Genomic DNA, 12,088 nt, shown 5'->3' on the forward strand with positions numbered 1-12,088 from the left:
TCCCCATTTGGCATGCCTGCCAGTGGTAAATATTTCCCCCCTGTGGGGTTACTAAGGGATTTTTCCCAGTGCCATGGGGCTTCTCTGCAGCCCCCATGCTAGGGAAGGGATCTCCACCCCTTTTCCCTCATCACCCCAGGACACAGGACAATGCACGTGTCCTTATTAAACCTCATGAGATTTCTTTTGGACCAATCCGCCAATTTGTCTAAGTCACTCAGAATCCTAGCCCTACCCTCCACCGTAACTACTACCTTCCCCCAGCTTGGTGTCATCTACTAACTTGCTGAGGAAAACCCAAACATGTTCAACATAAAAGAGTTTCTTAAGTTTTTATATTTTTGTTAAACCCAAGTGTTTTTTTTGGAACAAAAACCTGAAAAGCTTAAGCAAAAACAGAGTTTTTTTCTGCACAAATTTCTATTTGGTTGAAAAGTTAGTTTCCAGCCCCCAGAGACTGAAGGGGAAATTCTTTGGCCAGTTATAATATTACAGTTCTCTCTCTCTCCAGTACCTCTCCTAAAATAGTGGCCTCCAATGTTTGGCTCCAGTGATGGGTGTGCTAGTTCCTCTACCACTATCTATACACTGCAGTTCCTTCTGTGACTGCTCTGTTGTATAAAGATGCCTAACCTAACTCAGGTAGTGCTGGTAAACTACCTTTGACATGGACTAATTTATTCTGCCAAGATGAATTCAACTTCAAACTGGCAGAATCTAAATTCTGGTTCAGGTAACTCCTGCCTATGGTGGTGGGACTGGATTCGAACTCACGAGATCCCTTCTAGCCCCTAATGTCTATTAAATCAGTGAACTGCAACTGAGTGTCAACTTAACAAATTTGTGGATAACACCTAATTAGGTGGAGTTGCAGATGTTTTGAATGGCATGGCTAGGATCCCAAATGACCTGAATACACTCAAAAAAATGGTCTGCAATCAACCAAATGAAATTCAACAAGGACAGTTCAACCAGTACAAAGTCCTGCATTGGGGATGGAATAATTGCATGCACGAATACAGACTGGGGAATGACTAGCTAGGCTGCAATCTGCAGAGGACCTGGAGGGTTCAGCAGACCAGGGTTACTCAATCTCTGGCCCATGGGCCAGATCTAGCCTACAGTACTATGTCATCCAGCCTGCAGGGTTCCCCACAAGTTCAGAAATTTGAAACAGGGAAGTGGTGGCATTGCTGCCCTGACACCAAATTTCTGGACCCACGGGGAGTCAAGTCCTGTGTCCTGAATCTGGCACTCAATCCCAGTGCAGAGGGCCAGGCAGGGGCAGCACCAGGCCCCAGGGTCCAATCCCAGTGGGAGGGGGTGATACTGGGCCCCAAGGCCCAATCTGGTCCATAGATAGACCCTGTACCACTCATCTGTGCCCAAAAGGTTAAGCACCACTACAGTAGACCATAATTTGAATGTCAGTCAAAAGTATGCTCTTGTTGTAAAAAGACAGACAGCATACATGTACTGGGTTATATTAACAGGATTATCACTTGCAAATGAAGGATAGTGTTTCTTCCACTCTATTCAGTGCTTGTGAGGCCTTCCTTGGAGTATGGCTACCAGCCCTGGCCCACCTCCAGGCCAGTCGGAACCCCTGGCCCTCGACTCTCAGGCGTCCCTCACGGTGGGCCCCTGGCTCTTTTGACTGGTCTGGTCCTGGTCCTGGCCCTGGCCCTGGCCCTGGCCCTGGCCCTAGCCCTGGCCCCAGCATGGGTCAGTCAAGGGTACTATCTCGATCAGTATTTGAGTCTCTAGCCCCTCACTCTCTCTAGGGTTCCACCCCCTGGGCCCTACACATAAAGGGGTAACCCACGTGGTGGGGGGGGGGGCTAGGGGTTAAGGCGCCCAAACCCACCTTTCACCAGGGTGATCACTGGCCTGGCATTTCCTGGAGGCTCCTGTACCACTGAGAGCCCTGCCAGGCCAGTCCTGGGCACCCAGCAGAGTGCAGTTTTAGGTCATGCCCAGGAGCCTCCTACCATCCCCTACAGCTCCTCCCTTACTTCCAGGTGAAACTCAGCAGCCCTCAGGCCAGGCGATGTTGTTGCCTGACACCCAACAGCCAAACAGCCTTGTTTATATAGACAGCCCTGAGCCTAAAATAGCTGCCTTCATTAGGCACCTGGAGGCTGCCAGCTCCAGGGCCTTAAAAGTGGCAGGCACACACAGTGCCCTGCCACATGCAGTCACTACATCTGCAAGGTTAGTTGTACTTTAAAGTACAAGGGTGTTTCAGAAAGTAATGGCAATTTCAAAATAAAGCATTCGTGTGCAATGATCACTTGCTGGACCACATTGCTTGTATACATAGTCATAAAACAGTGGGTGCATTCAGCAAATGTCACAATCACCGTTCCCCACAGCTGCATCGCTTCTGCCGGACATAAAATGAGTTTATTTCAAAATTGTTGTTACTTTTTGAACCCTCATAGAAGATTCTGTATTTTTCTAATATATGTTAGGGAGACATGGGATGAGCAATCAGAGCAAGCATAGGACTCATAAGCTAGGCTTTTGATGGCTTCTTTCATATTCCTCCATGGTGATTTTGATTTTCTTTTAAATGTAGTAGTCATGAAATGGAGGGAGGGCATAAACCAGGTGTGGGTAGAATGTGGCCTGTGGGCCAGACGCGGTCTGCCAGGCCATTCTATCTGAACTGTGGGGCCCCTAAATATTAATTTTCTAAATTTTTTATCTGCCTCTGACTGCCTGTCATGCAGCCCTCGATGGCTTGCCAAAACTCAGTAAGCGGCCCTCTGTCCGAAATAAATTGCCCGCCCCTGGCATAAACCAACCCATCATATTTGTGTTTTCATTCACAGAGGCTCTGAGTGACATCCAGAATTCAGTTTATAGAACAGCCCTGAAACTACGCTCAGTACAAACTCTCTGCCAATGTAAGTAGATGAGGACGTTTCTGTACTTTTGGACTGGGAGGGGAATCTGGAAAATTCATAGACATTAGAGCTGGAAGGGACCTTGAAGATCATCAAATCCAGCCCTTGCCCCAGGGGCAGGAAGTTAGCTAGAGTCAAAGGATCCCAGCAAGATAAAAGAAAAAAAATCACAGTCTGAACTAAAACATTGCTTTGCCTTTCTCCAATACTCTTCCCTTAAAGGGTTCTGGAGCACACTACAAATTTGTTTGTGAACAAATGGACAATTATACTCTGTACAGGAGCCAGTGCTTTTCTGACACTCATATAGCACTTTCCAAAGGAAGCTAAATATTTTTAATCCCAGTTTTGCCAGTGGGGAAACTGAAGCAGAGAGGTCAGCTGACTTGCCGAGAAGATACAGCGACACAATTGCAGTGTCAGCAGCAGAATTCAGACCCTATCCTTTGTAACATCGAGAGTGTTAGACCCCAACTCCATGTGGCACCCAATGACTAGGAAGACAATGATCCGATTGTCCATGGGTCCTGTTACTCATTAGACAGAGCAGGCAGGGAGCAAACACCAGCACACATTGCTCACAACAGCTTTATTCAGAATGGAGACAGCTTTGGGCCAGGTCCCAAAAAACAAACTGGGGACCTGCCCTGAACAATAGTTTCCCACACACACACATTTATACACTTTGGTTTATGCTCATTACCATTCATTCTACCCTTGTTCCTCCTATGTTCCACCCATTTTTCCTCCCCTCTCAAGCTCTGCCTCTGTTTACTGTTTGCTTCATTCGCATGAAATTGCCTATGCATTTTACTTATTTACATGTCTTTTTGCTATGAGTGCATGTCTAAGACCTTGACTTCTTTTCTTCGGTCAATGGGCAGACTTTAACCAAAACCTGGAAGCTTTTGGAGTCTTCTTCACCAATCACCATTTACCTTTTTGTATATGTTCATCTTGGATTCTGTTACCAATTACATGGTGTTTCACATTCCAGTCTGTTTTTCTGTCTCATGTTGTACCATCTTCCACATTCCTAAAAATGTCACCGCATTCACAGCACACAGACTTGCACAGATTCACTTGCTGTTTTTTCCTCAGAAAATGGTTGACACAGTTAAGATGGTTACTTAGTGTAAGCAAATGGCTGGCTTAGCTATCATTCTGCAATGTGGTCAGCAGCTCTGCTAGGCCACAGGTCATACCTTTATTCAGCTGCAGATTCAATGCTCCCCGAAAATCCAAATATTGTCACTCTAACAGAGAGGATTCCCAATGCGCCATGTGGATTATCTTTTCTATTTGTTCTGTTATAGCATAAGTGTTAATAAAGCTGGTCAACATAGTTTTGACAGTTCCGTACCTCTCCACAAAAACACAAAACAACAACAACAACAAAAAACCCCACACACCTTATCAACAATGGGGTTTTATTGAAGACAAATATTTTCAATAATCAAACTCCCCTGCAGAAAATATATTTCTTTAAAAAAAAAAAAATTGAAGAGACTTATTGTCATCCATTTCACACATCTTCTGTGAGCTCTAGTTAAAATAAAAAGGCAGTGGAGGAGGACATTTAAATAGCCCTGGCTCTTAAAGCTAGCTGCAATGAAATAAAGCCTAAACCAGAAACCTGCTTCCCCCAACAATGAAGTACTAGGGAGGGGAGAAGGGGAGCAGGAGAATCAGTTCCCAGGGAAATACCAATTACTAGGTTCTTGCCAACAGATCTGAGAAAGCAGCTCAGCATTATTGCCAAACAAGGAGCAGCAGATGCGCCGATTCATTTTCCTGGGGCCCAATCTTGCACACAAAAACTATGAAGCATCAGGCTTCGTCTCCTGAGTAATTCTATTAAAAAGTCAATGGAATTGCTTATGGCAGCATTTTATTTTACTTATAGGCTTGAGATTTTCAGAGACACTGCTCATCATGGTGAATGAGTAGAGTACCAATGAACTCTCTCTCATAGCACTCCCATGAAATAATCATCAACATTCCCATTGCAGAGGAAGAAAGTAGGCACAGAGCAGCAGGAGGCTCACAAAAGGATTATCTACCACTTAAGTCCTAGTCGGGGGGGGGTGGAAATCAAATGGGATTTAAGTGCTGCAGAAGAAGTATTGTGCTTGTCGTCTTCATGAGGATGCACTGCAGTCCAAATAGTCAGAAGTCACAAGAGACTCCCACAGCACAGCCAGGAGCAGAACCTAGATTTTCCAAGTCCTGGTTTTAACCATAAATCCAGATGTATGGCCCTGGCATTATAACTAAACCAAGATGGTGAAGTCAGATATTCATTACATATATATTAAAGCAGATGGTTACAAACATCACCCCTTCACACGTAGTAGTAAATACTGGAAGGGATAGCTACTTGGGACAGGGTATCCTAGTAATCTTCTTGACTTTCTAATGGAAAAAGACAAGGGAAGGTTGGGGAGCATAGTAATTCACTGCTATTACTGAAAAAAGATATATTCTAATAGCAATAGTAAACAGTTTTCTTTAGTACTTGATTACTCTACCACTATTAAAATTCAAACAAACTCCCCTTTAAAAAAGGTCTATAAAGATCTATTATATTTTTTCAGAGACACAGATTAATTAGATTATTATTACAGCATGTAGTATTGCCAACACAACATAAAAGTTGCCAGCAATATGGAACTTCATCTATGTATTGTTGTCCTTGTTAAATGTCAAAATTGGATCTATTTCTTAGGAATGGATTTATTGGAAAGAGAATAAAAAATGCATAGGGTAATTTGCAGACATTATTATTACTACCATGAATATTAACAACAACAAAATAAAATATTATAGACCAGAAAGGTTCTATTCAGCACTCCTGACCCTTTACCCTGGCAAATCTCCCACTGAAGTGAAAGGGAATTTTGTTGTGGGAAAGAGCTACTGAGTAGACTGCTGAGCATTTACTCTGTTTCCAATTTGCTGTGTGGAAGTTGGACATTGCACTGGAACCCCTGGAATTTGCTTATCTTCTTATCCCTTTGAATGCACCAACCCCTTCACACAAAAAACTATTCCTGAGAATGGGCAAAACATGCATCGATACCTTTATGACATATTAAGGATGTAATATAAGCCCAAAGGCATCAAAGGGAGCAGGAGTGCTCAAAAGCCCCTATGGCTCACCAAAAGCATCCATAAATGTCTCAAAGCTAAAAAGAAGTTGTATACCCAATGGAAGGGAGGGGCCATCACCAAGCAGGATTATACCTCCATTGCCCAAGATTGTAGTGGGACTGTTAGGAAGGTGTCCTAGGGAGGGACGTACAAAGATAAAACCAAACACTCACCCACAGCAGGAGGCATGATGCAGCAGGGGCAAAAGGAAGAGACCGCTCGGCTCATCAGCCGCTTGTTTATACAATTAAGGCTGGCCAGTGAAAATAAAAAATGGAGGCCGATGCCACAGAAGAGGTAAGAAGGGAGTGGGGGAGAAAGACGACCCCAGCCGGACACAGGAAGGGAGGAGACCTCCACCGCAGGTCCCACTGAACCCAGCGGACCACTGGGAGCCAGGGGCGGGAAGACGTCAGGCAGCAGAGACCCCGGACAAGGACCCAGGAATGGACTGGGGGCCCAACAGGATCCCAGGTGGGAGAGTCAGAGCGACCAGGGTGAGCAGGGACCCACGCTGGCAGGAAGGACCCCGAGAGGACCCCCAGGGTGGTTGCAGTCGGGGCAGGTATTGCTGCCATTTCCAGCTGGGTCAGCAGCAGAGTGGGAAGAACTCCCAGGGATGGCGGATAATATTAGGTGCTACAAGTTAAAATTAGAAGGGAAGGAAAAGGGTAGGAGTGGGGCGTAGTTATGCCAAGAGGCAGGCCTGAGTCTAGGGTTTCTTGGATGATGGGTTTCTTTTGTTTCCCCATGTGAAGGGGTTGAGGAGGGGATGCTTGTGAGCTTCCCCGAGTAGTGGGGCTGAGGGGAGAGCCTCAGAGGTTTTTCTTTGTTTCCCCTGGAGAAGGGGCTGGAGGGAAGAAGGAAGGCGGGGTAGATACAGAGCCGAGAGGACTGATCCCATGTTGGCAAGAAGTCATAACGGGTGGCTGGCAGAAGGTCACCACTCCACTGAAGAGGCTGAGGCCAACGGAGAGCATTGCACATGAGGTGGAGTGAGGCCAGGGTGTAGGGGTGGTGGAGCCCCATGAATGACTGTCAGGTGAACCGCGGGCCACCAAGGAAACCAGACGGTCAACCCCGACCACTGAGGAACCAACAAGTCATGGCAGGGGAGAGTGGGGAAGGCGAGTCATGGAGGAGACACCTGCTTGGCCAAAGACGTGAGCCCAGAGAACACCCAACGTCCATCACCCAGGCGAAGGCCACTCGAAGCCCGATGGTCACAGAAGGCTAAGGTGGAGATGGAACTGGGACTAGCAACCCGGATCAAGGACAACAAGAAGTTCTTTTTTAAATACATAGGGGGTAAAAAGGTACTGGGTAACACAGGGCCTCTGCAGGATATGCTTGGAAATCTGGTGGTCACACAAGACGACAAAGCTAACCTCTTTAACAATTTCTTTGCCTCCATCTTTTTGAGCAGGGATTGGGGCATCCCCCCTACTGGGATCCCCGATGGACCCAAGGGAAGTGCTGCCAGGCCTAGGGTCAGTGAGAACCTAGTCAGGGAACTTGTGGTGGGTCTAGACGTGTTCAAGTCAGCAGGACCTGATGATCTCCACCCCAGAGTGCGGAGGGAATTAGCAGAGGTCATTGCGGGCTGTACGAGCACTCACAGTGCTCTGGCAAGGTGCCGGAAGACTAGAAAAGGGCCAATGTGGTCCCCATTTTCAAAAAAAGGGAGGAAGGAGGACCCAGGAAACTACAGGCCCGTTAGTTTTACCTCGGTCCTGGGGAAGCTCTTTGAGAAAATTATCCAGGAGCACATCTGCGAGGAACCAGCAGAGGAGATCATGCTTCAGGGCAACCAACACAGGTTCATTAGAGGCAGATCCTGTCAGACCAACCTGGTGGCCTTCTACAACCAGGTCAAAATCCTTGGACACAAGTGTCGCAGTGGACAGTCTTTCTGGGCTTTAGGAAGGCCTTCGACACCGTCTCTCACCCCATTCTCATTAAGAAATTAGGTGACTGTGGCGTCAGTGCCTAGAGTCAGATGGGTCACTAATTGGCTGGAGGGCTGCACACAGACAGTGGTGGTGGATGGGTCTTTTTCGACCTGAAGGAATGTGGGCAATGGGGTCATCGGGCCCACACTGTTCAACATCTTCATCAGCGACTTGGATGAGGGGGTGAAATTCGCGGATGACACTAAATTGTGGGGAGAAGTGGGCATGCTGGAGGAAAGAGACAAGCTGCAACTAGATCTAGACAGGTACAGGGGTGGGCGGATGAGAACAGGATGGGATACAACACTGACAAATGCAACATACTGCACCTGGGGAGAAAGAACCAGCAGCATACCTACAGGCTGGGGAACTCCCTTCTAGTCAGCACAGAGACAGAAGAGGATCTTAGTGTCATTATTGATTCCAAAATGAACATGGGCCGCCAATGTGGGAACACAGTCAGGAAGGCTAACCACACCTTGTCATGCATCCAGAGGTGTATCACAAGCAGGTCCAAGGAGGTGATCCTCCCCCTCTGTGCGACACTGGTCAGGCCGCAGCTGGAGTACTGTGTCCAGTTCTGGGCGCTGCACTTCAGGAGGGATGTGGACAGCATCAAGAGGGTCCAGAGGAGGGCCACTCACATGATCAGGGGGAAGCAAGGCAGACCCTACGAGCGGAGGCTATGGACCTCAGCCTGTTCAGCCTCCACAAGAGAAGCCTGAGAGGGGATGTGGTGGCCATCTACAAACTGGCCAAGGGGGACCAGCAGGCTATGGGAGAGTCCCTGTCCCCCCTCCCCCCCCAAGCACTACCAGGAGTAATGAGGAATAACAACCATAATTTGACTGACAGCAGATTCTGGCTAGATATCGGGAGGCACTACTTCACAACCAGGGTGGCTAGGATCTAGAACCAACTTCCAAGGGAAGTGGTGCTCACTCCTACGCAAGGGGTCTTCAAAGAGGAGGCTAGATAATCACCTTGCCGGGGTTGTTTGACCCCAGCATTCTTTCCTCCCTATGGCAGGGGTCAGACTTGATGATCTACTCAGGTCCCTTCTGACCCTACCAACTATGAAGGAAAATTATTTTTCTCATGAACAATGCATGCTCCTGAAGGCAGTGGGGATGTGGTGGCAGTGAGTGGGGAGCTCCTGCAGGCAGCCGCGGCAATGTTGGCAGTGAAGGGAGGGGGGGTGGCGAGCAGTGAGCACCCACAAGTGTCACTGGTAGTGTCAGCGGTGCACCAATCTCAGAGGGTACACGTGCACTCCCCTATGCATCACCAATGATTTTTCTGTTCCTGCATGCAGCTGGGAATCATAAAATCTGGGTTCAGCTCCTAAGCCTACCAGACTTGCAGAGCCAACTGGGATTTTCAAAACTAGTTACAGGTACTCCTCACTTAACTGTGTTAACTGGGACAACGTTTTGTTATTACATCGCTGACCTATTAGAGAACATACTCGTTTAAAGTGGTATAATGTTTGGCTATAACGTTGTTTGGCCACCACCTGCTAGTAGGTAACTACTGTGATGTAACTGGATTTGCTTAACATCATTTTGCTTAAAGTCGCATTTTTCAAGAACGTAAATACGACGTTAAGTGAGAAGTAGCTGTACATCATTTGCAAGTGAATGTAACATAAGATCCTGCATCGGCTTGGTACTTTAGACAATTCAGCCCTTAAGCTCCTCGTGTCTCTGTTTATGTTTCATGAAAGGGTAACAGTAATACTTCCTCTCTCATGCCCTATGTCAGTCTGGGTTGTACTGAAATATAAATAATATTAACAGTTAAAAAAAAAATCAAATTAAACCTTGGTTGACTGGTTTCAGTAATGCAATCCTTAAAATATTTTTCCATCTTTGGAACATGTGCAACTATTGTTACTAATAAGGCATGGTAGATTTGCTCTTTATAGACTAACTAAATCACAGATGTACAGCATAGGGTGCAGACAGAAGCAATAGTTTTGCACAATCTGGCTCCTGAGAGCACTCTACAGCCATGACCCAAACACACGTGCACAGCTGCAAAGCACTTCTAAAATGGCCAATTGGCACTTCCAAAATTAACCCTTCTCTAATCTCTAATCAGGTAACAGATTAAGGCTCTCTGTTTTAGAACACCTTAAGGCACTTGTTTTCCCCTGGGAGTTAATTTTATGCATGGGGGTGAGGTTGTCAGTGCAGAGGGAGTGAAAGGAACAGCAGTAGCTGCAGGGCTGCTATGCCTGGCCTGAGCTGGAAGGGGGTTGGAACAGAGCCCCTCACCTCGCAGCCCATCAGCTACCCTGGCTGGGGTATTGGGGTGAGCTGGACTGGGCTCCCAAGATTCCTGGAGCTGGGGGGGGGGCGGGGCTGAGGAGAGGGGTGGTCCTGGCCAGTGCCACCAACTGCTGGCCAGTAGGGCCAGTGCAAGCAAGCAGGCTCCATTTCCCACCCCCCTCCATCCCCAACCCAACAGGCAAACATCTGTTGGGTCAAGGGGGCACTCTAACTCATGATGCTTTATGTACAGTGCCATGAGCTAGAGCAGGGCCCTGCATTTCTGACAGAGCCCACAAGCTTTCATAAGCCAGGGTTTACTTTATCAGATGCTGTGAAGGGACTGCCAGAAGCAGAGCTGCTAAATACAAAGCAGTGATTAGAACACAAAGGATAGGGAAGGTGGGGAGGAAAAAGAAAGGGGCACTGCTGAGAGAGGCAAGGTGGGGAGGAGAGTGAAGAACAAAGCAGTTAACCCATTGAGGGACATGGGGCTTATAAAAACGAATCCAGGTAATGGGATAATAACCATAGCCTTAGTTTAGACCACACTTAACACAATCCAGTCAAAGTCATTGATAGGAGAGACATATCTCTGCTACAGAAGAGACATGTTTCTAATCTGTAGTAACCCTTCTCTGAACATGTTTGATTGCCTCTTTCTTGAACATGGATGAGCAGAACTGTACACAATATTCTAGATTCCACCTATGTCTTGTACAATGGCATTAATATGTGTCACATTAGTGACACACTTTTCACAGTTATAACACACTAGTGGTTCAAATCTGTGATTGACTAATACATTCAGGCCTTTCTCCTCCTATGTTATCCTACTGATGAGGTTCAAGTTTATGTTGGCTGAGACCTTCAGAAAAGTTACGAGTCCTGGCTGGCCTTTGTGAACATTAGTTTCCCATGGTTGCCTCTGTGCTCTTGGCCAAAGCATTTCTCATGCTCCTTCAGAACGGTGGGCAAGGAATGGAAACTAGCGGCAAAGACAAAGAACTTGAAATCCACATACATCTGATTTTGAACATTCATATGGTGCATCTGCTTTTGTGCCACTCTCTACCAGAGCTAAATTGCATCTTACAGAAATCACCAATGTATTTTTTCCTGCCTAATCATTTTAAAAGGAGGACTGGGAAATTGTGGTTGACTTTCTTTCTTTATATTCTCATACACTTTGCCGAATTCAGTGAAAGATCCTTTGACGGATGTTCCCCCTTTCCATATAATGCAAGTGGCCTCCCTTTCCAGGCATGTCTAATTAATGCATTTAATTAATAAATGTCCACCTTACATTTACAATAAAATCAGAGGGAACTCTCATTAATTTTCCTCTTTATTTTCCCTACAGTGGACTTGACTGATGTCTCCCTGATTCAGCACATCCTTCCATGTCACCAGTGCCAGAAGGAGAACTCTTTGAAAGTACAACAGCTCTGCTCATTGCTGAAAGAGCTGTTTCAGAGTGCCAGATTAGACAAACCAGGCCAAGTAGATCCAAAAGCCCCTGATTTGACTCTAAGGCTGCTAACTGCCATGTATGACAGGTGAGAGGAAGCCCACTACTACTTTCAACATATACTATTTCTGTAAGTAACATCCTGCCCATCCCTCTTCTGCCTTTTCAGTGAGAAGCCCAGCCCATGCTCAAAAGGTGTGTTGTTATTTGAATTGTGCATGACTGGAGGTCCAATGGTAGGAAAATTTTACTAACTGGTATTATAGGCAACTGGTGCCTCCCGAGTCTGGGGGGGAACCAGGGGGACATGGCTGGGGTGGTGTCCTC

General features: G+C 46.7%; 1 protein-coding gene across 1 annotated transcript in view; it reads left to right on the forward strand.

Annotated features, from left to right (window-relative positions):
• Positions 1-690: 690 nt before the first annotated feature.
• The window catches only part of DYTN (dystrotelin), an 84,367-nt gene continuing 72,969 nt past the window's right edge, over positions 691-12,088 (forward strand). Inside the window, exons 1-3 of the mRNA XM_019522906.1 lie at positions 691-733; positions 2,838-2,912; positions 11,654-11,849. Of these exons, the coding sequence (XP_019378451.1) occupies positions 691-733; positions 2,838-2,912; positions 11,654-11,849 (314 nt within the window). The remainder of the gene's footprint in view (positions 734-2,837; positions 2,913-11,653; positions 11,850-12,088) is intronic.

The sequence above is a fragment of the Gavialis gangeticus genome, unplaced genomic scaffold (assembly GCF_001723915.1).
Source record: "Gavialis gangeticus isolate Ggan-Ray unplaced genomic scaffold, GavGan_comp1, whole genome shotgun sequence".
Lineage (NCBI taxonomy): Eukaryota > Metazoa > Chordata > Crocodylia > Gavialidae > Gavialis > Gavialis gangeticus.